At 45.1% G+C, this 27,095-nt stretch overlaps 1 protein-coding gene across 1 annotated transcript in view; it reads left to right on the forward strand.

Moving 5' to 3' along the window:
- Window positions 1–27,095, forward strand: part of STARD9 (StAR related lipid transfer domain containing 9) — a 145,470-nt gene that overhangs the window by 102,712 nt on the left and 15,663 nt on the right. Inside the window, exons 17-24 of the mRNA XM_036736691.1 lie at window positions 2,166–2,345; window positions 8,096–8,147; window positions 8,693–8,830; window positions 10,230–10,312; window positions 10,519–10,628; window positions 17,072–17,277; window positions 17,775–18,237; window positions 21,505–26,998. Of these exons, the coding sequence (XP_036592586.1) occupies window positions 2,166–2,345; window positions 8,096–8,147; window positions 8,693–8,830; window positions 10,230–10,312; window positions 10,519–10,628; window positions 17,072–17,277; window positions 17,775–18,237; window positions 21,505–26,998 (6,726 nt within the window). The remainder of the gene's footprint in view (window positions 1–2,165; window positions 2,346–8,095; window positions 8,148–8,692; window positions 8,831–10,229; window positions 10,313–10,518; window positions 10,629–17,071; window positions 17,278–17,774; window positions 18,238–21,504; window positions 26,999–27,095) is intronic.

The raw sequence follows: 27,095 nt of genomic DNA on the forward strand, positions 1-27,095 counted from the left end.
AGGAGACAGGGTAACTGAGTCAAGTACTTGAAGGGATGTTGTGTTTCAGAGGGATTAGACTTTTTCTGTCCAGTTCCAGAAGACCAGTGGGTAGAAGTTGTAGAGAAGCAAGGTTAGACTTGATGTCAGGAAAGCTTAACAATTAGAACTGTCCAGAAGTGTAATGCACTGTTTTCAGAGGTGATGGGTTCCTCCTCCTTGGAGGTCTCCAAGCAGAGGCTGGATGACCACTAGGGAGGTAAAGGATGGGTTACAAGGGGAGTAGGCACATTTTTGGTGGTGGCAGAAGTTTTGCCTCAAATGCCCCACTTTCCAGGAAGAAGGAAGAAAGGGAATTCCAGCCAGGAACTGTGGGGATGAGGAAAATAGTATGACTTCCACAATAATAATGGCAGAGATGACAACTGAACTCTGAGCCCAAGCGGGCGTCCCAGTGGGCCCCACTTTGGCTTGCGTGAGTGGTGTCTAGTCAGAGGCAGAGATTCTGAGGGAGACCTCAGCCCAGTGACTTATATTGGAGCTAGTCCTTTAGGGCAGATTTTGCCTCTGATTGGACCCTTTTTTTTCCTTGTAGAAAATACCACTACTGACTACTGGTACCTTTTGGATTCAGGTATTCACTTAGTGGCATGTGTGGGAAGCTCCCTTTGCCTCTTCTCTGACCCAGGTCTTAGCTGCCCAACTCTTTAGTTCCCTGGGAAGACAGATTGATCTTTCCCTCTCACTCATAACCCCCTACTGCAGGGTACACTGGTATCCACCGGGCTCTCCCCACCCCCAAACAACAGCAACCCAACATACAATCAAAACACAAGACATGAGGTATGCTGGCTCATTTAGGATCTGTCAGTGAGTGAATCAAATAGGTAAAGGCAGTTATTTCTCTGGGGAAAACAAAATCCCCAAATATGAGTCAAGTCTAGAAGTGTTTTGAGTTTAATTCACATTTATCTTTCCTCATCTCCTCCCCCCAACTCCCCGCCCCCCCCTGCCAAGCAGAACATATGCTCCTTGAGGCCAAAGACTGGTTGCATTTTTGTCTCATTTCCATTGGGTCACATGATGCCAGGCACATAGTAAGCCTTTAATAATTGTTTGTTTGATTGAATTGTCCCTCCCAGTTTTGAAGAGGATGCTGTTAATGTGTTGCCCTCAGGCTACTGTCCTTAATTAAGGCTGTACCTTTTTCTTAGCTGCTTAGGGGAAGGGAAAGATGCAGTTGACTGGTTGCCATGGACAACCATGGTATTCTGTAGTGACAGGGTGGGGTAGGGGCAGGTCAGGAGGGAGAGTTCCAACTTTCTGACTTTAATTCTACTTCCTGTCCTCTGGGGCCAGGATTTTAAGGTAGCTCTTAGCTAGTCTAAGAGCTGGTGTCTTAATTTGGAGACAGGTGGGGGCAGGGATAGAAACAGTGTGAATAGAGGAAAAAAGATCTGAAAATGTAACGCCATCTGGTGAGTGAATGAGAAGAGTTAGTGCTTTTTTGCTATCTCTTCCTGTTACCTCCATCCTTCCAAAAGCTTCTTTCTTAGGACAGGACCACCTTAACTAAGCCTCCTTCAGTTTTATGACCCTTTAGAAAGACAAGAGGATGTCCCTACTCCCTTTCTTTGGCCTGTGTTGGTCCTGTTTGTACTGATAAATAGAAGGATGTAGTCATCTATATTTTGAATGGGGACCCCAGGAATGGTCAAGATATTTTTGGGATCTTGTCAGTGATGGGAAGAACCAGGTGAGCAGAGACTGGATTGGTTTTCAGACCTGTCATTCTGGATCCACAGGGGGTCCCATTATGCTAATTTGATGATCCTCTCATCTGTACCAATGAGCTCACTTGTGCCATGTTAGAAGGATGGCTGCTGGCTGCCTTTCTGAGCCTTGCCCTATGGGGAAAAGGCAGAGGATGTCCATGGATTTGTCCAACAGATGGTAGGAAGGAAAGTCATAGTTAGTCATCAGCTGTCTTCCTTTCTGGCCATTCCTTTCCCAATTCATTTTAAAATTCCTTCTCAGTTTAATGTTAATGTGATCAGCAGTGATGGTGAGTAAAAGAGGGAAGGTATTTGGGACAGTGAGAGCCTCAAGCCAGGTCATCCTCTGCCCTTTAACTGATTGCCCTAGGCCAAGTCTCTGGGAACACCTCCTATGACTGTCTTCCCCAGAGAGACCAGCTCTCCAAAGACTGGGCCCAGAAGTGGGAGGACTGGAAGGCGCTCATGGATCAGTGTAACGTGGACATCAACAAGAAGAGAGCCGGGGTGACGATTGATTCCAACCTGCCACACCTGATGGTCCTGGATGACGATGTGCTGAGCACTGGGGTTGTGCTGTATCACCTCAGGGTAAGGGGGTTAGGGGTGGGCTCAGGGTTTTTGGGGAAAGGGCTCCCTAATAAGGTATCCCACTTCTCCATCTCTGCTGGGGCTAGCAGGTAGTCAAGATGAAGTAAGGGACAGGCGGTATGGTTCCTAGATAGCGTGTTTGCTTCAACCATTTGGTGGTGATGAAACCCATGGGCTCTTCTCGTGTTTGTCCTTCGTTCTCAAAGAGGACCATGACATCAGGGAAATGGTGACACGACTTGCAGTTGACTTTGATTTGAGTGAGGGAGGGCTGTGCAAGGTCACCAGCTTCACTTTCTCCTCCAGAGCCATCTGGGTCCAGTGGCCTGATATTCACCGGGACGACTGGGGCTTATCTCCCTTGGTGGTGGTAGCTTCCAGGACATTGGTCCACTCCATCATTGATGAAGGATCTTTCTCTTTCTTTTGTCTCTGGAGTAGTGAACCTCAGTGGATCAGTGCACAAAGTAGGGAGTTGGGGCACCTGCGTTATTTCCCAGCATGCATCATTATGTGACTTAGACAAGCTTTGTTTCTTTCCTTTGCCTTGGCTTCTTTATCCCTAGGATGCAGAAAATAAGTGCTGTATTCTTTCTCCTAAATGCTGAGGCATGAGAATAGAGTTACAAGGACGTGTGAAATTCTGTCTCCAAATCTTTGTCAGCTCTGCAGATCACAGTCTTCTTTTCCCCCCAGCCAATTGGGGTCACACAGCTAGTAAGTGTCAGGTAGTATCTGAGGCTGGATTTGAACTAGGTCCTTCTGCCTCCAGGCTCAGTGCTCTAAGTACACTGTGCCACCTTAGCTGCCCCAAGTCTTAAAAAACTAGAGGCTAGTGTGACTATCATAGAATCAAAGACTTTAGATCATAAGGGACTCAATATAACACCTGTAACATCTGTTCATTGGTCCCAGTTCTGCACATAGCAAAAATTTAATCCTTTTTTTAAAACCCATGACAATACTTGAGATATTTAAGGATTACTCATGTCCTGGGCAGCTGGATAGAGTGCCAGGCCTGGAGTTGGGAAGACTGAACTTTGTGTGTTCAAATCTGGCCTCAGATACTTACTAGCTGCATGACCCTGGGCAAGTCACTTAACCCTGTTTGCCTGTTTCCTCATCCGTAAAATGAGCTGGAGAAGGAAATGGCAAACCCCTCTAGTATCTTTGACAAGAAAACCCCAAATGAGGTCATGAAGTTAGACATGAATGAAAAATGACTGAACAAACTAGTGTCCTGACCCCTCCTGTTCCCTCTAAATCTCATCTTCTCCAGGTTAAAAGTCTTGAGCTTTTTTAGCATGTATCTTTCAGGATGGCATGCTTCCAGGTCCCCTTCTGGGTGTGTGTGTGTGTGCACGTGCACGTGGCTGGAGGGAGTCTTGCTGGTCATGCTACTTTCAGATGGACTCCTGACACACCAATGTTCTTTTGAAAATGTGGCACCCAAGACCAGACACAGTTATCTGACCAAGGCAGCGTTCAGGGGGACTATTGTATCCCCCAGACTAAACATGATACAGGGTGTCCCAAAAGTCTTAGTGCAGTTTTAAGCTATTAAAGCTTTAAATTTTAATAGCTTGGATTTTTCCTAAGACTTTTGTGATACCTTACACATCTATATTAGTATGAAAATCATAGTAGTTTTATTTCTTTTTTAGCTACTTCATTGCATGGTATATTCTATTCTAATCCAATCTAATAAACATTTATTTAGTGCCTACTATGTGCCAGGCACCGTGCTAAGCACTGAATATACAATTAATAAAAAGAAAGTCCCTGCTGTCAAGGAGCTTACAATCTAAAGGGAGGAGACAACACACAAAAAGAGGCAGGAGAGAGAGGAGAGTGGGGGGAAGAAGAAGGCAGAAGACCAAGGAGCATCTTGTTCTGTGGATTTGAAAGCAGGAAGATAATGAGATGAAGAGCAGAGAATTCAGTATTCTATTGAATCTGTAGTCCATTAGAGTATTTACTTTTTTTTCAGCCCTGAATTATTTTCTAGCCTCCTCTCCTCCCTCTCATCACCTCTCCTTATGCTATAGCCTTTAATATTATTATAAATATATGAATGCATTTAATATAAATGCTATAGCATTTAAATTTGTCCCTATTAAATTTTGCCACATTAGCTTTTACCCCTTTATCCACCTATGACAAGATCTTTTGGGATTCTAATTCTGCCATTCAATGGCATCCCTATGTTCCCCGCCCCCCCAGTTCTTCATTTCTAAATAGAGATTTAATATAAAATATATATGCACATACTATAGAATATAGAATATTTAATAATAAAATAAAGAGATTTAGAGGCTGAGTCTTATAGAGAAAGGAAACAAGACCCAAAGGGAGTTCTCTACAGGTTACTGCTTTCAGGTTTGTTGGGGACCAGAAGAGTCCAGTCTGGCATACAGAATCGGTCACCCCTGTCCACTCCACTTAGTCTGGGTTTCAGTCAGTAATCTTGAAAGAACCCATTCGTTTGCTATGAGGATCAAAGGACCCAATATTTGTAAAATGCTTAGCACGGTGCCTGGTACACAGTAGGCACTTTATAAATGCGCTCATTCCCTTCCCTTCCTTTTTCATACAGTCAAACTTTCCTGCTTCACCACAAATCCAGTATTTATTTTCATTATAGTTTCCTCATTGTGTTTAAAAGGAGCAGTGAAGGCAGCCCATTAATGCTACCTGTCCCTGGAGAAATCATGTTCCCCATGCTGGCGTGCACAGAGAACTGAATAGAACCTCTGGGATGTCTCATCACAGAGAAGGTTTTTTAGACAGAAGGCTGAGGAAGCCTGTCTTCTGGCACATGGGAATTTGACTGCCTACCTCAGTGTATTCTCTCAGGCAACCCTGGCTTTGTACTTTTCCTGAACTAAGGACTGAAGTACGAGAAACATGTAATGCCTCCCCCGCTTCTCCTCCCCGCCCCTGCCTTTCTCAAGCAGGCGAAGTGGATAGAGAGCTTCCCATAGCATCAGGTAGACCTGGGTTCACATTACCTCTCTGATGCCGCCTTGGGCAGAAGCCTCACCCCTTCAGTGCTAGGTAACTCTAAGACTATACATCTTTTAAATGGTATTTTTTTTCTAATTACATGAGAAGATCATTTTTTAAATAAAATTTTTAGTCCCAAATTTTCACCTTCCCTCCTCTGCCCCCTCCCAAAGATGGTAAGCAATTTCATTTAGGTTATCTATGTGCAGTCATGCCAGGCTGTATTAGTAGAGGGAGTTTCTCACCAAAGGAGTTCCCATATCAGTGAAATCCCCAGTCTAGCCCTAGTCTCTCCCCACTCAGCCAGAATCACAAAGAAAGATCTGCCACAGATGTGGTGGGATAGGCATTGAATTAAGGAATCTTCCAGGTGTTTGAGGCAGGATCAATCAGCCCTCCATACTATTTTGGTCCTTAAATATATTACTGTTATCCCTGAGAAGGCAGGAAGTAAAATAACTGTCTGGCTTAGGCAGAATGTTATAGGATGATGAAAAAATGCCTGGATGCCTTAAAGGAGAGGAGGATGACCTCGTCTGAATACAGCCCAGCTAGTTCAGGGACCTCTCAGGGAGTTTGCTGGAGAACTGAGAGGGCTGAGTTTTTCTCAAGTTTCATTTTTATATGCTGTGTATATTTTTTCTTTCCTTGTAGGATGGAAGGCCCATTGGGCTTGGAGTCATAAGGCTGCATGGGTCTTAGCTCTGGCTCTGCCCCCATATTACCCTTGTGGCTCTAGGCAAGTCACTTAACCTCCATTTGTCTGTTTCCTTATCTGTTAAATGGACATGCTAATACTTAAACTGCCTATCTCTCAGGGCAGTTGTGAGGCGCAGATCTGATGAAATGATCTGCAATCGTTTCCAAATGAATGCCTGCAGAAACAATCAATAACATTAAATGTTAAGCTGTGATGGTTATCCATGCTCCCCGTTTGGAACCAGCATCCTAGTATATTGGACTGGTGCAGCTTGTCCTGATAGGGCCCCCCTGAGCACTGATTCTTATTTTGGCTCATGAGGTGAGCAGATACACACTTCAGCTTGAAGGAACACAGAGATCAAACAGGCCGGATCCCTTTGTTTAAAAAAACTTTTCTCCCTGAGAGTGCCACTGAGGTATGCTCAACAAACCCTGTACAGGAGGCCGTTGCAGCTGCCTTGATCCACCTTGGGACATCTGCCTTTTGTTTTGCATGTTTTGTATCTCTGAACACATCTGAAGGGCCACCTGTCTGTTTATCGATGCGGAGAACTTCTCCTGGAGTCAGACCTCGTTCCACTTTGAGGTTTTGTAGCCTTGCATATCCTCATTAATTCCCCTTATTCTTTTTAGAAATTTTTTTTAAAATGTATTTTTAATTTATGGAATAAAACAAGCATTTCCATAATAAAGTATAATAAAAAGATGATTGCACATGAAACTGCAAATCTATTCTATACAACTTGCTATTCCCGTTAAATATATAATGAAGTTATCATGTAAATTGGTTTCCTTTTTTTTTCTCCCCCAGAGAGTCTGTCTCATGATACCTGGGAGAGAGCAGTCAAGGGCCAAATTCAGTTTCTCTTGCGTTCTAGGAAAAAGGCGGAGTGGTCTCAAAACTAATTTTTTCTTATTTAAAAATTTTTATTTTTTTATTGATACTTTTTTTTAAAAGGTCAAATTCATTTGTGAGTATTTCTATCCCTGACCCTTCCCCACCCCCAATCCAATGAGCCATCCCTTGAAACAAGGATTTTAAAAAGGAAGAGGGCAAGAGGAAGGTCAGTCCAACACGTATTGACTGCCATAGTCCATAGGCACCTCTGCAGTGAAAGGAGGCACATGTATTTTTTCAGTTTTTTTTTTTAAAACCAGACCTGGTCATTGTAATTACAGGGTTCACAAGTTAATTTTTAAAAATTCAAACAAAAATCAACTGAAAGGCAGCCCACGTGGGATCTTATGTGCTCTCACCTCCCACTAATATAGTGCTTGGTTCATACTAACTCCTTTCTCTCTCTTCTTTCTTTCTATCTCTCTCTCTCCCCCTTCCTCTCCCCCTCTCCCTCTTTGCTCTTTCTCTGTCTCTCTAATTCTAGATGGTGCTTTTCTTTTCTCTGTTCTTCACCCTTTTTTTAGACTGTCAGATGTGTTAAGCTTCTTCATGTGAGCAGCAAGAAGGTAATAATCCAGTCATTTCTTCTTTTTCCATGAAATGCTTTTCTCTAAATGTTGACTTGACTGAAGCAGGGCAGGGCCTCTTTAGTGCCCCATCTCTTAGGGAGGATGGGGCTGCAGGTTTGCTGACTGATAGCCATGAGTATGGCCTCTCACACATGAAATAATCATGTTGCATAACTCCATCAAGCTTTCTAAAAAAGCAAACAGACCCCTTTCCAAGCCTCCCACTAGCAAATGAAAACTTCTCTTCTACAGGCTTGCAGCACAGTCATGATAAGGGGATTACCACCATCTGTCATCTGTCAGGGGTGATATATTCTGGGCATTTAGAAATCGCCTGGACAGCCTTTTAAGATTGATTTGACTTGAGGGGCTCTTCTTGGTTCCTGAATAAGTAAGTGGGAACTGAAGAAGAAAAAGCCTGGTATCAGAGGAAAAAGGTAGAGCTGTCGGGAGTGAATAGGGGATGTTCATGGCAAGATACAGGTGATTCTAAGCAACATAGACTTTGCTTCGGAGGTAGAGCTGTCTGTATCTTTTTTTCTACCTTTAAAATAACTTTTATTCCATCTTTTTAGGAAGGGACAACAAAAATAGGAAGGATTGACTCTGACCAAGAGCAGGATATAGGTAAGTGAGTGAGGACATCAGTGTAATCTTCTGTCCCCTCAGAGAGATACAAAGGGTCTCAATGTCTGTATCTGACCGATTCCTCCATGGGGAACCTGAGGGTGCTCTGAGGAAAGGGACCTTCTTGGGATACTCATCCTCTATGGCCGGTGTGTTGGTATCTTCTGCTTAGCTTTTCCCTTTGTTTCAAGAGAAAGTTCTATTGGCTGGGGGAAGGGAAAGAGTAATGATAGGAAAGTGTCAGGATTGTAAGAAAGCATCTATAAAGCATTTGCTTAAAAAGAAATACACTCTGGAGCACATGGTAGCCAATGTGCTTATTCCTATTTCTGCTGCTAGAGATTTGGTTTTGGGTCAGCATGGTTGGGAGTGGACCCAAAGGAGAAATAATTTCTAGCCTAAGAAGAAGGAATGGGGTCTCTTTTCTGCCTGTGATGTTCTTGCTTTGAGGTTTTCCAGGCTTGGATTTGGGTTTTCTCATGGAAAGAGTGAAGTTGCCCTATAAAGTAACCCTGTGCCCCATTGTGACTAGCATTTTTCCCCAGTCCTTCAGGGTCAGTGGATAGAGAGAGACCACTGTACCATCACCAGTGCATGTGGTGTGGTCACACTTCAGCCTGCCCTGGGAGCCCGCTGCATTGTCAATGGCCAAGAGGTTACTGATTCTTGTCGCCTGACACAAGGTAGGCTGGTTGGACCCTCCTTCTCAGTGTCTTCTCTTTGTATTCTGGAAATGGGGAAATTTGGGTTCTTTGAGCTGCTATAACTGTGCATGGCCAGCAGTTCTTAGTTGGAAATCACCATTCTGGGGAATGTGAAGGCCTTTGGAATAGGGCCTTCCAAGCTTCCCAAGAATAGAAGGATCTGCAGAGGGAACTAATGTACTGATGCTGCATTTGGCTAAGACAAGAGGTGTCAAAACTCTCAACCTGCAAATGCCCACAAAACAAGGAGCCTGATTACAGTGTCAGTAACAAAATAAATAAAAAAATATTACAACTTAGATAAGCCAGTCTGTGGTCTGCAGGGATTTGTTCTAGTTGAACTTGACATCACTGGGCTTGATTGCATTTGTTATGAGAGGGTTTCTGTGTTGTGGGGTAGGAGTAATTTTGTGGATAGCAAAAAGTATGGGAAAACAAAGAGCAGAATAAAGCATTAAAAATGCAAAAAGTTCAGAAGGTCACACAAACAGGGCATTTTTGTTACTACCCTGTTAAGTTTGCTTTAAAAAACCAAACTGCATGTGATAAACATATGTCCCTCTTTTGGCCTCCTGTGTATTTTGAAATTATTTTTTGATGATTGCTAATTTCATGATAAAAAAATTTTTTAACGAAAAAAATGGCAATGGAACCTCTGTCTAGTGTGGGTATTTTTTTGAGATTCATCTAGATTTGTAGATTTCCCCCTTTCCTGTGGGAGAGGGAATCCCAGTGGCAGAGGCCCAGGGTGGAGAGAATCAACCTGCCTCTTAGCTTCATGTTTGTGGATCAATCTGTCTCTTGAAATCTTGCCAGATTTCCCTAGGCGGTGAGGTGGGCTAATGGGTAGCGTGTTGGACAGGGAGTCAGAGATGCCTGAGTTCAAATTTTGCCTCAGATGTATACTAGCTTTGTGGGTCTGGGCAAGTCATTTTTAATTCCTCGGCCTCAATTTCTTCATCTGTTAAATGGGGATAAATAGTAGCTCCAGCCTCCCAGGGTTGTTGTGAAGATCTAATGAGATAACAATTTTAAAGCATTTAGCACAGTGTCTGGCACCTAGTAAGTGCTATAATAAACGTGAGCCATTATCATTATTTTTGTTGAGATAACATTTGTAAATTGCTTTTGCAAACCGTGAACGGTAGCTATTGTTATCCTTTTAGCAAAGGAAGCCTTCCCTTACCAGTCTGGCCCCATGGTCTTCTTTCCCTTTTTCTTCCCTGAACTGCTTTTACTACCAGCCAGTTGGTGGGCAGTTGAATTGGGGTGTGTGTGTGTGTGTGTGTGCGCGCGCGCGAGTGCCTAGCCCTTAGCACAGTATCTAACACACAGTAAGGGCTCAATATTTAAATCCTTTCCTTTCTTTTTCCCAAAGGAGCTATTATTATTCTGGGGGAAACACAGAAATTCCGTTTCATTCACCCAGCAGAGGCTGCTGCACTAAGGCAGAGGAGATTGGTAAGTATGGTCCCTTTCTTAGGTGGCTGCTGGCCATGGTACTTCTTGCCACGTGAGAAGCACCAGGAAGGTGTCTGTTTCCACTCTGACCTCCAGCCTTTGGGATTCCACCTGGATAAATTCAGCCTGTCAGATGCACCCTGTAATGATGGCCAGAGGTCAGGGAGTGATGGCTTCTTCATTCCATTGCCTCCTTTTGTCTCCAGCTAGGAGAGGTCTCTGCTGGGAACAGCAATTGCTCTCTGGAGTGGTTGGATTTGGATGGTGATGTTACGGCGCCCCGAGTGGGGATTTCCTGTGCGCTTGAGGACGACAGGTAGGTAAGGCCAATAGGCCCTTCTAGCGTGGGGCCATTTTGAAACCTAGCAGTTATATTCCAGTGTTTTGCAAATATGCTTGGAAGGAGAAAGGCCAAGGTAAAAGCATAAGCCTGGGCTGGTCCAGGGTATGGGTTCCAGGAGTCATGGAGCTTAGCTCACTGTTGGCAGTGAGACCATCTGGCAGAGAAAGAGCTAGTTTTATCTTCCTGTCTCTTATTTTGCTTGTCTTCGTCCTCCAAAGGGGTGCCACACTTGGTGGTTTTCCCTTTGGCCACGTTCTGTCAAACAAGACTTATTCTGGTAACAAGGTGATAGCTTGTATCACCTGGTTTGCCATCAGTTGGGAAGAGGCCACATAGTTTGTGGGACACTATTGTTTCATAAGCAAGTGCTTGAGAAGTTTGGTATGAACAGATCCTTTTCTTCTTCAGATCTCCACCAGAGCATTGAATGAGAGCTTCTCCAGGGGCCTCAGTTTCCTAAAATGGAAAAACTGAACCATATGGCTTCTGAGGTCCTTCCAATTCTGAATCTGTGTTGCTGTCCTTTGGGTGGAGATGATAATGCTCTCATAATTAGTGCTTCGTTGGTGCCCAGATTGGATGTTTGTCCCAGGGTTCTCAAGATGTATTACTGAAGTGTGGTTTGGTGACTTTCCTCTAACAATAGGAATCTTAGAGCTATGTGCAGTGTCTGAAACCCCCTCTACTAGTAGGTATAATTATATGAAAGAAAAAAACCTAGAGCAAAGTGTCACGTGTATCCTTGGCAAAGATGCTATGGGGTATGGGTCAGAGGAGATTGGTAAGTGAAGGGTTAAAGCCTTCTTCTCTGTTGATGACCTTTATGTGGGGAAAGGGAGAGGGACATCTGTTTTCCCCCCAGCAAAGACACTGATTTGTGCAAAGTAGGGAGGAGTATGAAAGGAGGCCCAGTTCCATATTAGGAGATCAGGGTTTGGGGGAAGGGGGTGGAAAATCACTAAGCTCTTCAGATGGTTCAGTGGATAGAGGGATACAGAGAGGAGCACAGCAGCATGGAGAGAAGTGGATGTGGCTGAATGATTTCCTTTTGAAGACCCCCAGGTAGTTTATATCTTTCTTTTCTCTATTCCTTCATCTAAATTCAGCTTTCCATGTTTCCTACTTGCTCACCGCTATAGGATGCTTACTCTGTTTTCTTTAAATCTTAAAAAAATTGAACTTGACCCCAAATAAAATTAGAATTTTCATATATAAAGTAGAATAAAAAGAAGATTGTGTGTGAAATTGAATCAGTCACTACATACAGCATTCTCTTTTAAGTCTATAATAAACTCAACAAGCAACTTTCAAAGCTGTCCTTCCTGTCTGTGTTTGCTTCTGGCCCTCCTTTTTGATTCTTCCATGGTGGTTTCTCTTTCTTGCTTTTGTTTTGAACTGAATTTCTTTCTCTTTTTTAAAAAAAGATATACTTTTTTATATCACTATAATTTCCCATATATTCCCCTCTTACCTCCCTGTGGAACTCTCTTGTGACAAAGTAACACTACACAAAACATAGCAACACATTGGCTACATGTGCCTCATTCTGCATCTAGAGTTCATCCCTCTCCACTTGGAGGAGGGCATGGTCTGTCTCAGCATTGGTCCTCTGCATCAGGATTGCTCACTGCTTTGATGAGAGCTCCCTTGTTCTTTTCCTTTACATTATTCTGTTCATCTTGTTAGTTACTGAACTTTACATCAATTCCTACAAATCTTTTTCTGTATTCTTCACATTCTTCATTTCTTATGGTGCGGTAACATTCCATTTCATATGTATGTATAACACTGCTTTTCAGCCATTTCCCAATTGATGGAAACCCACCACAGTACCTTCTTTTTCTTTTTCCTTTTCATTCTATTTGTGTCCCTGGCACTTAGCACACATGCTTGGCATGTAGTAAGTACTTAATAAATGATTTTTCATTCATTCTTGCTTTTTGCTACTACAAAAAAGTGTTGATATACTATTTTTTCTGTCCATATGGGAACTCCGACCTTGTTTTCTTGGAGTGAAATCTCTTAGAACTCTCTAATCCAGTCACTGATGAGATTGGTCAGCCAAATATGCCCAAATATGCCCATTCTTTCAGAAAGGTCAGGAAGAAATTTCAAAATAAAGACACTAGCACCACCACCTTCCAGGAGCTCAGCTTGGGGTCTTAGAGTTAGTGCAATAGGCTTAGTCCTCCCCGGGTGTTATAGTTGGTATAGCTGTGTGCCAGCCTGGTGGCAGTGGTGCTATGGTGTGGGAGCCTGAGCCTGAGCCTGATTGGGCAAAGATACTGGGGAGGGATGCCTACAGAAGTAGAGAAAAATCCAAATTAGCAGATGGGTTCCCAGTCTGGAATTGGATCTGTGTTGGGGAGATCCTCTTGCTCCATGCCTTGGGCAGGGCACTCCAGGAGACTTTGGGAGACTCCAGAGTCTCCTCCTGCTGTGAGGCTTAACCTTGTTTATTCAGGCAGAGGTGAGTCTGTAGATGTGCCCAAAAACACAGAAATGACTCCAGGGACAGGGAAAGGTGACCAGTCTGATTCCTTTCTCCGTAGAAGCCAACTCCTGGAACCAGAGGATAATTTGTTGTTTATTATCAGTGTTGCCCAGTTTGGGATCTTTGGGGCTCAGCCTTGAGTGTCTGAAGCCTGGGAGGCAGTCTAGTTGGTCTCTTCCTGCTGCTGCCATAGTGACTAGGAACCTCTGCATTATGCCGTGGGAACTACCAGCCTCTGAAGCATCAGGGAAGAGATAGGAGGAAAGGCAAGAAGAGAAGAGGGTCAGGCAGGGGCCCATTGGAGCCTTTGGGAGAAGATGACCTGGCAGGCTGGGAGAACCTGAATCTTACAAAATGAAAATGGGCAGTAATCATGCCTGCTACTGTCTTGGTGGGTGAATAGACCTACAAGTGGATGGTTAGCTGAGGATTTCCCCTGAAATGTGTTGATTCTTAGTGGAAGGTTAGTAAAAATTTATTTTTTAATGTGCTTGCTTAATACTTAAGAGATCTGTTTAGTTGAGAGCTGGTTTTGTTTCCAACTCTGTATGTGTGTGAGATCACTTGTCTCTGCAGCCCTGATCATTTGTCAGCTTTCTCAGACATCCCACAGTGAGCCCTCCTTTAGTCTTCTCCCATTTCTGTTGTTTGAAGATGGTCATTTGCGTCATAAGGAGCGAGTCTGGCTAACCTGCTTTTCTGTGGGACGGAGGAAGAGGAGGAGGAGAAGGAGGATGGATGGAGGAGGAAGAGGTGGAGGAGGAGAGTGTTTCACAGAAGGGAGAACTTGAGTGGGAGAGAGTGAGAGCAAGTCCAAGGTGCACATAGATATTCAGAGATCCCTTTTTCTCTGATGGATTCTTTGAAATAATTTATCCATTTAGTGTAAACTATTTAGTTGGACAGAGCTGGGGAGTGACAAGCCAGGCATTGTGGGAAACTCTGTCTACTGACTGCTTCTCACTTTTCTCAGTGTAACCTAGATAATCCCTATCCCGCAGGCACCACCATTCAACTTAGGCCGCTTGTCACTTTGATTCGACTCATTTAGACTTTTTGCCTAGAAACAGATGATCACAGGTGCCATTTCCTGGATGTCAGGAAACAAATCTAACAATAAAGTCTCAGCCTTAGACTGCCTCTTAGGTACTTGTGTTATCCTAATACAGAAGAAGAAGAGTAGTTGCTTGCAACACTCATCTATTCCTTGCTAGTCTGGTAAGGCCACATCAGGGCATCTTGGCATTTCTTTAGGAACCCCTGTGCTTTCACGTGATGCTACCTAGCAGGAAGGTGGATGACTCAAAGCATACTCACTGGCCATGTTATGTCAGCCAAGGGTTCAGTTAAATAGTCTCTGACTCTCAGGATGAAAACCAGTAAATAGGATCAAGGTGGCGAGTGTGAAGCTGTCCTAGGAATAGAACACGGGTATTAGGTAGATTGGAATCAGAAGGTTATGGGGGTTTAGGAGGGTGAGGACCTGAGAAGTCGGAGTATCTGAAGGAAGCAGTGGCTGGGGCGGACAGGAAAGCTGTGCTCCTAATTTGGAAGGAGCAAGAATGAGCTGGAGAATTGTGGGTGACAGCAATGGGAATCTGGACAGAATGGAATGAGCTTCAGAATAAGGGATGGGGTTGGTGACTGATGGTGCCAGGGGTAGGGTCGGAAAGTGGAAATGTACTAAAATATACCAGTGCTTCCTCCTGCCTCTGTTTACCAGGGTTCAGAAAGGGCAGCCAGTCTTGGAAGCTGTTAGGGTGGGAGAGAGTGGTGGCTGGTACTTTGCTATTGATTTTCTCCCTGATAATACCATGAGTGTCCCCAGGCCAAGCAGTACCCAGAAGGCAGTGTGTTATAGTGGGACAGTGACTCTGGAAGGAGGGTTACGATGACTCATGGTTGGCAGACCAGGAGAAAATGTTGCTTTTCCTTCTCCTCCCCATTAGATTGGTGCCTGGGTGAAGCCCTGGCCACCCAATGCTAGTTCATGTTGTGTTAACCCACTTAGAAGCAGCTGGGTGGTATAGAACGCTGAGCCTGGAGTGAGCAAGGCCTGAATTCAAATCGAGTCTCAGATGACTTACTAGCTGTATGACCCTGAGCAAGTCGCCTAACCTTTATTTGCCTTAGTTTTTTTAACTGGGAGTAATTACAGTATCCGCCTTGTAGGGTTGTCATGAGGATCAAATGAGATGACATTTATTTAAAAAAAGAAGCGCAGCGCCTGGCACATAGTAGGCGCTGTATCAATGCTTATTCCCTACTTCACCCTTCTTTTCCTTCCCTGCTGACCACCTTGAGCTTCCCTCTTTCCCTGTCTGTATCTGCAGGGTTCTCCAGTGCTAGGGCTGTCTCTGCATGGGGGGAAAAAGGTGCTATCTGGTAGAAAATAGACATGAGACTGAAATAGCCCTGGAGACGCCCCAGAGTACTCCACCCTTAGTGGACATGCAAGGTTCAGATAGTGACTATCAGCTTCTCAGAAGAAACCTAAATGAATTATTCCTAATTAGGGACATTAAAGAACCCGGCCTCTCAAATTTCAACCCAGCGCTCTTTCCTGTAAGCCACATTTCCAAGACTCTTCATATTTGTTTTCATACATGCAAATATTCCTTTAGAATCTCTCTCCTCCCCTCTCTCCTCTCTTTGTTCTTTTTCTTCTCTCCCCTTAATCACCACTTCTTTCTTCTTTTCTGTCCTGTCTTCCCTCTCTTCTCTTTCCTCTCTCCCTCCCTTCTTTCCCTTCCTCTCTTTCCTTCTCTGTCTCTGTTTTTCTGTGTCTCTGTCTGTCTGTCTCTTTCATCCAGGTCACAGATATACTTTTTGTTTCAGGGAATGAGGTTCCAGCAGTAGATGAACACTTCACAGAATTTGTTTTCTTAAAGATATAGCTCCTTAGAATAGGGGGAAAGAGTCAACTCACAATCTGCAAGGTTTCTGTGAAATAATTTTGTTTCATTTCCAATCTAATTTTCAAATACTATTACAACCTCTGTGAAACTTGGCCATTCTTTTTTTTTTTTATAAAGCCCAAAGCTAGGCATGGTGGTGCATGCCTATAATTCCAGTCACTGGGGAGACTGGTGGATTTTTTGAGTTTGGGAGTTCCAAGTTTAGGGGTGTCTGCACTAAATTTGGCTTTAATATCATGAGCCCCTAGAAGCAAGGGACCCCCCCCCATGATGCCTAAGGAGGGGCAAAGCTTCCCAAGTCAGAAATGAAGTAGCAGGTCAAAGGGTAGCCCCTTGTTGTTCTCACCTGGGCAAGATAGGGAGACCCAGAGCTTCATAAAGGGGAGAGAGACAGAGTGAGAGAAAGACAGAGAGAGGGAGACAGAGAGACAAAGACAGAGAGAGAGAGATAGAGACAGAGAGCGGGAGGGAGGGAGAAATAGAGAGAGAGACATAGACAGAGAGATGCAGAGAGACAGATCTTTAGTTTTGCCAAAAACATGACGTTTTGCCTCTTTTCTTCTTACCTGGTTATTCTTATTAACTGAAATGACTTCTTGTTTTTGCTGAATCTTCCACCCTAAGAAATACAAAAGAAATCACTTTTGACTAAAGTTCTACCTGCTGGCTCTGTGACGTCACTGCTATTTGTGACCCAACTCACCTCCTCTTTGTTCTTCCTAGTTTCTGTAGGCAGCACGACCTTGGGTCCAAATTCCTCTCTGCTATATTGGACCCAAGGGCTCTCCTAAAGGGAGACTTAGTAAGGAGAATCTTCTGAAAGAAAGTGAATGCCTAAGAGCACCCTGGCTCAGGATGATGTCTCAGCCGGGGGAGTCAGATGGCCCCTAGCTTGATCAAATGGAAAACCAGTGGCTAGAGCCAGAGCCTGGGAAGGTTGCCCTCTGAAATATAGCTAGCTCTTTCTCAAGATGGTTTATTTCTTTCCTCATGGAAATTTCTAGCCCTTTCTGTGACAGGAGAGTGCAGGATGTTGTTCCTGAAGCACACCACCAGAAGCAACTGGACCAAGCAGCGTCTCACAGAACACAGATTCGCCTACAGAAACGCCTTGTCAGGGATTTAAAGCAAGACATCCTAGTTGGGCAGATCAGAGCTGAGCAGGAACTGAAGTTTGACCAGGCCCTCATCAACCAGCAGATCAAAGACAGTAGGTGACCGTCATTTAAGGTGTCTCTCTCACCTCATTTCTTCATTTTTTCCCCCTTTTCTTACGGTCAATTCTATTCTTCATTCCCCTTTTTGTTTATAGTCTCATGGAGGAAACATTATGAGGGGGGAGAAAGGTTCTCAAGAAAGGTGGATAAGGAAGCTGACCTGCTTATTCCCCCTTGGAAGGACTGATCTCCCTCCTCCTCCTTCCCTCATACACGTGTATTTGTCCATGTAGCTCCCATGTGAGACCCCAGCTTCATGCCCTTTCGGCTTCTGCCTTATTGGTCTCTCTGCTCTGGGGACTACAGCATCTTTCCCCTCTTCTTGTTTACTGCACATCCCAACCACCGAATGGCTAAGAGGCCAGAAATCTCCCTCTTCTCCTCCCCACATGGGCACAAGTATGTCACTCCATGCAGGCCCAGGTGACTGGCTCAGGGACAGGAAGAGGGACAAGCTCTGACTTTCTTTCTGGGTTTTCTTGGTTCTCAGACCAACAATGGCTGCTCAGAGAGGAAAGCCTGTTGGCCAGCCTGCGGCAGCAGCAACGGCAGGACAGTGTCTTGGCTGAGACAGACTCTGAGATCTTCCATGAAGCTGAATCTCAGACTGGGTCAGAGACTTCCTCAGCTTTGCTGGATGGGGGTCGCAAGAGGCTGGTCCAGTTGCAGGTCCTCTGGAGGAATGCCCTCTGGGCAGCAGAGCGTAAAGTCAGGCGCAAGAAAGTCAAGTTTCAGTTGGAAAGGATCGTCAAAAAGCAGAAACTCCTGGAAGCCCAGAGAAAGCTTGAACAACTCGAAACCCTCTGCTGGGAAGACAATCCGAGCCAGCCTGTGGAACTGGATTCTGGTCTAGATGCCACCTTTTCAGCCTTTCAAAAAAAGAGCGGAGTTTCCAGCAGCAGTTCCTTGGGGAACCAGAGACTCTGTGGCTTCTCTATGTCACCCTCACAAAGGTAAAAGAGCAACAGAGAAATGTGGCAGGACCTAGGAATGGGTGTTAGCCACTGGAAGTTGGGCTTCTTGGTTAACGCTTCCCTCTTTATAACCAAACCTTTCTGGAGTTTCACTTTCCTGCCCCTGATTCTCCTGATGTGCTTACTTGTTATATACCCTCTGTCATATGACCAGCAAATCCCCTACTCTCCTGATCCCTGTCCCTTCGAAGGCAAACTCTTTGGTCTCCAGACCCTTTTATAGTCTTGAAAATTATTGCCCACCCCAAAGAGCTTTTGCTTGTTCAAAAATCCATTGTCACTTGATACTTTCTCTAGCCTCATCCCCATTTCATCTCGGCCCTGCTCCATCCTGCCCCACTCCCACAGCCAGTTCCTTTTCCCTGTCCATCTCTTCCATTGTGCCTTTTGGAACCCCCAATTTGGTGATCACTTCCCATTTACCCTTGATCTGTTTTTGTTTCTTCCTTTTTTTAGTGGTAACTGAAGCCTGACTCTTCTGATAGGACACCCTGTTCCTTGTCACCTTCACTAGTGCTGGACATTCTGACCCTAGACCCCACAGAGTCAGGAAGAAGAATCCGCATACTTCTTTCTTTGCTCCCCACACAGCGTTCCCTTGTTCTTTTACCATCATTCAATAACCAGCCTCTCTTCTGAAGTTGATCATATCTCATCGTGTCTCTCTCTCTCACTGTCTTTGTTCTGTCACCTGCCACCAGCCTCCAGTCCACTCTCCCACTTTCTCTGTGATTTCAACACTTAAGACTTTTAATCTTTCCATTCCTTTTATCCCATGGGCAGCTGGGTGGCGCAGTGGATAGAGTGCTGGGCCTGAAGTCAGGAAGACTCGCCTTTCTGAGTTGAAATCTGGCCTCAGACACTTAATAGCTGTGTGACCACGGGCAAGTCACTTAACCCTGTGTGCCTCAGTTTCCTCATCTGTAAAATGAGGTGAAGAAGAAAATGGCCAACCCCTTCAGTATCTTTGCCCAGAAAATCCCAAATGGGGTCACCAAGAATTGGACACAGGACTGAAAAATGGCTGAACAACCCCCCATTCCATGTCATGCCATCATCATTAGGGACTTCAATATTCATCTTTACGACCCCACTAACACCCTTCCTTCTGACTCCTTTCAAGCCTCCTCAATTCCCATGTACTCCCTTTCCCTTCCTGAATATGGATATTTCCAAGGCTTTCCCTTGTGTCTTCTATTTATACTTTCTCCCTTGGCTATTTCATGTTTTCCCAGGGCCTCAGGTATCATTTCTATGTAGATAACTCCCCAAACCTAAAAAAGAAATTTTGAGTTCCAACCTCAAAATTTCTTTCTTTGAAAAATTATTATTTCTTTTAAACATTAATTTAAAAATTTTTTTGAGTTCCAAATTGTCTCCCTCCTTCTAGTCATTCCCCCATGCACTGAGAAGGCAAGCAATCTGTTATCAGTTATACAAGAGAAAACATACAAAACGTATTTCCATAGTAGCCACATCCAACCTCAACATTTCCAACTACTTGCTGAACTTCTCCTCTTGTGTGTCCTACAGACTTCAGCCTATCCAAATGGAATTCATTGCATGTTGTTGGCATCACCTTCGTCCTTGACACTCTTCCACCATTTTGTTACTTGTCAAGTCCTGGTAATTCTGCTCCCATCTCTGCAATACCTTTCCATGCCTACTATCACCATCCAAGTTCTGTCCCTCTTTGCCCCTTCTGAGCCTAGTACAATAATTTTCTACTGCTATAACCTCTAGGCTAATGCCTCCCAGCTCCTGTCTCCCATTGTATATTTTCCTTTCTTCATTGGGAATTTCTACTTTGACGTCCCTCTGTTGCCTCAAATTCAACGTATCTGAAACAATTCAACATCTTTTCCCTTCATACTAGTTTGCCAAGCACCCTAGGGTTACAGTCTTGATTATCATCTGTCCCCTCACCCTTCAAGCCCAGATAATTCTTTTTTCAGCCAGTTTATTCAGAGTTGACCCCTTTCTTTATACTTCTGCTGCAAACCTAATCCAGACCTGACATCATTCCATGCCTGGATTATTGTGAAGGCTTCCTAGGTGGACTCCTTTGTCCTTTAGTCTATTCCCCACCATCGTGCATACACCACTTCTGGATGGATCCAAAGTTCTCTTTTCTATGGATGACTCGTCTGCTTACAAATCATAATGCTACCTGTTAATCATCATAGTCTAATCCTACTGATCCTTCTTCCATAATGTCTTTTGCATGTGTCTCTTGATGCTGTTATCACCTAAGTCCAGATTAAACTTCCCGAGACATCCCTTTGCACACATCTCCTCATGTCTACTCAGAAGCTAAATTACTCAACCTTCTTTATACCCCTCTTCTTTCAAAACCTAGCCGCTCCTTTCAGCCTTTCCCAAATGATCCAACCTATCGTGTTCTCACCTTCCTTTTGAGTTCTTTAGCATTTACTAAAAGAACCTTCTTCAACTTGTCCCTGCTGATTTCTCCAACTTCCCCCTGTACTTCTTTACTCTGTTCTAACCAAACTGTCTACTCATTGCCCCTAGAATGTGCTCAAGTGCATTCCTGTCACTACGCCTTAGTACAAATCGTTTCTCCTGGCTAGAATTACCTTCTTCCCTCCTATCCAGTTATCTAAGCACTACCCTTTTTCTAAGACCCAGCTACTCCTTTCAGCCTTCCCCAAATGACCCCATCCCATCATGTTCTCATTTTTCTTTTGAGTTCCTCTAGCATTTTTTATCTCTGCCACTCATTCACCATTAAAAACAGGGCATGGGTTATTTTTTTAAGTCTTTAATACTTCTGGGCACAGGTACTGTGTTCTTATACCTCTTTGGCTCCCCAGTACCTTGTACCTAGAAGGTATTTAGTTGATATTAGTGGGTGAGGATGATCATGGCCCTCCTTCTTCCCTGAACTTCATGATCTCTAGGCCTTCTGGGATTCACACTCCTTTTCCCACACAGAAAACTGGAAATTGAGGGGCCCAGAGAATGCTTTTCTCAGATAGACTCAGAGAGCTTTTCTCTCTTATTTATCTAAAGCTTTCCTAAATATGATCTCTACTTGAAGGCACAGGAGGGCAGTGAGATTTCCTTTAGTATTAACCACAGTGGGACAAATCAAACTGTCCTCTCTACCTTGGGTTTCTTCCAGGTCCAGATCTATGATCCACCATGACCACCACTTTCGCCCCAATGAATGGCTTTGTAAAGGGTCTCTCAAATATCCTGAGTTGGTTTTCTTTGTATTTTCAGCGTCCTGAAGTGTGAAATTCCTGCCAAGTTATCAGCTGAGACTGTTCACTGCATAGCAGAGAAGCCTCATTTGGAGGAATGTCTCCTTCAAGCATCTTCTGTTCCTAGAGGAAGTACAGTCCTGTCAAATGATTCTTGCCCCCCAAACCTGTGTCAGGTCTGTGAGGGGAGGAGAGCATCTTCTGGGGAAGACACCTCAGCCCAAAGGACTAGTCCTACCGTGAGCCCCAAGATTGCTTCTGCTACAGACAGGAAGAGTCAGAAAATGGGCAGGAACAGTCAGCTGGTGCGGCTGCATCGAAACCTGGTCTCTGTAAGCAGATCAGCAGAACAGTTCAAATCGAGGGAGAAGCTTGATTCCCTCATCCCCAGCCCCCAAATAGGTAGGGAAAAGCCATCCAGAAGCCATGGTCCACCACAGTGGAGGTGGCGAAGAAAAGGGGATCTCTTGACAAACTGGACCTCCCGAGGAAATGGCAGCATCTCCCCACACCCCCAGGGAACCAAGCGATCAGTCATACGTGGAAAGGTTCAAACGACTCGCCTGTGCCAGGCTGCCTGGGCCTTAGAACAGTGGCAGCCCAGTGTGGCATCATTAGCCAGAGCCTCAGAATGGCCACGGGGGCGTCTTTTTGGTGTGAAAGACAGAGAGAAAAGGTGCCTTCGGAAACCTGTGAAGACAGAGGGTGATGAAGGGACCTGGAGTGCCACTGTCCTGCAGGCCTCTTCCAGCTCTCTGGGAGCCTGGCCACAGGAAAATGAGAATGATTTGTCAGACACTGACAGTACCTACTCTCTGGATTCCCTTTCCTGTGCCTACACCAGGACCCTGATCAAACCACAAAAACAGGAGGCCCCTGAGCCAAAGACATGCTGCACAGAGCCTGAGAACTCAGAAAGTGATGACAGCCAGATGTCTCAGGATTCACTGGTGGAAAAAAGGAACAGAATACAGAGAAGGCTTTTGCCCTGCTCTCCTCGACCACAAGCCTCCGAGAGAAGTGAGGGTAGGCCAGTGGCCTCTCCTAAGGTCTCCCTGCCTCCCCCTGGCAGTGGACTGCCCTGGAAAAAGGTGAGGACATTTTCTCTGGATAGCCTAAACAATGAGGAAGCCTTTAAGGAAGAAGCTAAGGAAGGGTCCCCTTCTCACTCATCGGATGAGATGCCTGTGGAGGTCTTTTGGCAAATGAAGAGCTCCCCATCTCTCACAGCATGTGAGGAGAAGGTACTTCAGCTCCAGGTCCCAGACCAAGGACCAGGAACAGCAGGGCCTGATGTGCCCCTGCAGACAAGTGGTTCTTTTTATCTGGCTCTCCAGCCCAAGACAGAAGGAGATGACTGCAAATCCCTCCAACAGATACAGCACCTGAGAAACAACTCATTGGCTTCTGTGGACTCTTGGTTCTCCTGTGATTCAGGGAGCAATCCCAATGACTCCCAAGGAGTCAATATGTACTCACAGATGAATCTTGATATCCAGGAACCAGAGGTCCAAGACATGGAGAAGCCCAAGGCCATGGTTGAAGCAGAGGTTTTACAACAGCCTATCCTTGAGATAGCTACTGGGGTATACAGTTTCAGTCACCTCCAAGGCCCAGCCCTGGTCCCCGGCAGCACCAGTGAAGTGAGCATAGAACCTTCTTTGGATGTTTCTTCAGAGGCTACACGGAGATCCCAAGGACCTCACAAGCCTGGATCAGATGCGACTGTCTTACAGGAGTCATTTCATGGAGAGGGAAGAGGCCTCCCCAACCTGGCTGGGTATTGCAGCCCTGTCCCTTCAGATGGCACTCTCCCCTCCAGCAGGTCAGCTACATCTTTGTTGTCTCACAAAGGCAGGACCCATAGAAAGGGCAGGCCTGTTGTTGAATATCTATGTGAATTTTCTCACTCTTCCCTAGGGGCCACAGTGAAAAGCACAAAAGTTTCTAGTTCCTCTCAGAAGGACACAAGTTACCTGCCCTTTACATCTGGCAAAAGATGGGATTCCTTCTTCCCTGTGTGTCCCGAGATGCCTGGTGATTTCAATTTCAATGATCCCTCTTTCTCTTCGCCATCCACGAGGTGTCTGAGAACAGAGCAAGAGCAAGATGGTGGGAACTTTGAGTCAGATGACCTCTCAACTTTCTTTAGAACTATTGAAAAAGATGCTCATCATAGCTGTTCCTCAACAGATTTAGAAGCAGGAGATTCAGGGATAGAAAATGCTTGGGTCTTTGCAGCAGAAAACAAGGTTTCAGCTTCTGTCACAGAGTTGCACCAAGCATATCAGGGCAGCTCGAAGCAGCCACAGCCTCTGGTCTGTAGGAGAGCAGGGTCAACAGTCTCCTTTGATGAGAGCTTTTTCCTGAGGGACATATCCAACAGTAGCAGCCCCATGAGTGCTAAGGAAGATCGAGGTCCTCTAACCTGGGCCCAGCAAGAGGAGAATCTGCCCAGCAAGCCAGTTCCATTAAAGCTTGATGGCAGTCTTTCCCAGCCAGTTATAAAGGCAGAGCTCCTGCAGAGTGCTAATGAAGAAATTGACAGAGAAAGGAGTTTTTCTTTGGCCTTGCCTCCAGACTCTGAGCCATTCCCACCCTGGGATCCTTTCCCACCCCCTGAGCAGCTCCATCCCTTGGAAACATTTTATGGGTTAGAAAGTAGAGATGCTTTGACAGAAACGGCCTTGGAGATCCCTGCATGCCGAGAGTGGGGAGAGGATGTGCCATCCGTTAGCAGGGTAGAGGGTTTGAATAACACCTTTCAGCTTCTCAGAAATTTGGACAGTGACCTTCTGCTTTTATTACATACCCCGAATCCCAAGAATCCCTCATCTCAGCATGTTGTGGCAGAGAGATCCTTCAGCCCAGGCACCAGGAAAGACCTGAGTAGAACTGGGGTCCCCAAAAGTATGGAAAAGTACAACAATCCCGTCTCTTTCTCTTCTGCTCAGAATAGACTGTTACTGGAGAGCATTAGCATGGCAGCATGTCAGTTAGGAAAACCAGCTAGGATTTTAAATAACAAACACCCACAGTCATCACTGAAGATAAAGGAAAAAGCTCCAGCTCAGCCCTCTTGGGGTGTTCCATTTAATGATTCTGGGGCAATGATGCATCTCCCAATTATCTCTAGCATTGAAAGAGATCATGAACATAGGCAGAGTGAAAATGACATCCGAGGAAAGCAAGCAGGCTACTTCCTAGGGATCGATGCAACTGATTTTGAAGGGCAGATCCATTCTGGACCCAATTCCAACTTCATTTACAAAACAGAGAGCTCGAGCCAAACTCAACATAGAGTCAATATGCAGGAGAAAGTTTTGGTTCCTAAAAAGCGCAGCTCGACAAGGCGCTCTAGGTGTACGAGTCCAATGGTAATGTTACAGGATGAAACCTCGTCCCACCCAAGGGAAGGAACTGAACCTGTTTCTCTTGGAATAGTTTTGCGTCCCAAGGATTGCTCAGAAGGACTCATGCCTTGTGGAGGAGACCACTGTCATGGAAAAGACTGTGCTTCAAACCTTCTGCCAGCTGTGACCTCCAAGGAAGAAGGCCCAGTTACAAGCAAGGAATCTGAGAGCTTAATGGTGATACCCAATTCCCAAGGGGAAATATCTCAAAGAAGAAATCAGACTTCCTCTCAGGGTAAAATTGTTAATCATTCTGAAGAAATGGCGAGGCTGATTAATAGTGTATCACAGCTGGAAAGCAGCATCATGGAAATAGATTCTAGGCAAAAATATCCTCCTCATGCCTTGTATATGGCAGAAGCCTATAGGAGAGCTATGTGCAGAGATAGGAAGGACCAAGGAATGACCCGTCTCGCTCTGAGTCCAAATAACTTCAGAGATAGCCTATCTCACAGAGATCAGCCCCATTCTTCAAAGAAAGTACAGGAGGAGGAAGTAGTCCCTAATAGCATTGAAATCAGAGGAATCAAGGAGGTCAATGGTTGTATTCAGGAGAGTCATCAGGCCCAGAAAATCCCACCAAACCTTACCAGTCCCACTGAATTCGTTGAAGAGAACAAGATTGAAAGAGAACATACTCTCTTACCTGTACCTAAACTGTTGGTCACATGCCCTAGTGATTATTTGTTCCTAAGTTTTTCACAAAGATGTACAGCTCAGAATAACCCTGCTAATGCTCCAGAAAGTCCAGAGACAGTGGAACCGTTGGTCAGAATTGAGCCATTGAGACCCGAGGAAGAAAGGTCTGAGGGAAGCTGCAATGAGCAATCTGCTTCAGAACTGAGCTCCCAGAATCATGCCACTGTGAAGAGAGGAAGTTTTCCAGAATTGGAGCCCAAGGCCACTTTCCAGGAAAGTCGGGCTGTTGAAAACCTAACCAGTACCATGAAAACAGCTAAGTGCAAAGAACCAACAGTCCATGACATAGATCAAGAAACAAATACCTTGTGGGGAAAGAGCTTGCAAACAGAAACCCATCCAGCTCCATTGGCTCAGGAGTTACCTGGTGTAAGCCAAATCATGCATACAGGCAGATATCACACTCAGGAGACAGTGCATCCATTGCCAAGTCAAGAAGGCTACCCAGTGACTTCCACTCAAGAAGAAACAGGCAACATCTTTTCCTCTGATTCCCCAAAGCTCTCTGAAAAGTACTTCAGGTCAACGCTAAAGGCAGTGAGCCTTTCTTCCACCGACTCTGAGTCAGAGCTGGAGTTTCTGAGAATGCAAGGCCCCACCCCCTCAGAAGGCAGAGTAGGACAGAAAAAAATATATGGAGAAGCAAGAAACCACAGCTCTCTTAGAAGTATTAGCTGCAAAAATTCCTTTGTGGAACAATCAGTTTGGCAGAGCTTTAGATTGAGAACGGTGTCTGGCCTCTGTTATCAGCCAGATGGTGGTGGGAGCAGCCCTAGTGAGCCTTCAAGTGACACCTACTCTGAGGAAGAGATGAAAGCATCAGCTACCACTGTGCTCCTTGAACAGCAGGGAGAGGACACTGGAATCGCCTCTAAAGATATGAACCTAGGAAGTGCATCTCTCACTGAGGCGAGGGTGACCTTGTTAAGAAATATAAAAAGAGCCAGTTCACTTAACCAATGCCTACTGGAGAAAAGGGCCAGTCATTGGGCAGACAGTGAACTCCAAGAACCTCAGGCCCTAGAGAAGAAGCTGTGGAGGACAGACAATTTTGCCATGGATCTCAGTACCACCAGTACCTCTTTGTCAGCAAATCTTGAGGGAAAACTGGCTTCCTCATTAGGGTTTTGGGGAGCCTCTGCCACTCCATCCATGTATCCAGAAGCAAATGTAGAGACCACAGTAGAGGACACTAGACTATCAGAGGAGCATGGGAAGTCTTCAAAGGACAATACTGATGAGCAGATTATCATACCTAAACTGACCAGGGTCTCATCAGGGCTTTATGGGGCCTCTGCCACCCCATCCATGTATCTAGAAGCAAATGTAGAGAGTACAGTGGAGGACACTAGACTGTCACAGGAGCATGGGAAGTCTTCAAAGGACAGCACCAGTGAGCAGGTTATCATACCTAAACTGGCCAGGGTCTCATCAGGGCTTGGGGGAGCCTCTGCCACCCCATCCATGAATCAAAAAATGAATGTAGAAACCACAGTGG

This window comes from Trichosurus vulpecula, chromosome 8 (genome assembly GCF_011100635.1).
Source record: "Trichosurus vulpecula isolate mTriVul1 chromosome 8, mTriVul1.pri, whole genome shotgun sequence".
Lineage (NCBI taxonomy): Eukaryota > Metazoa > Chordata > Mammalia > Diprotodontia > Phalangeridae > Trichosurus > Trichosurus vulpecula.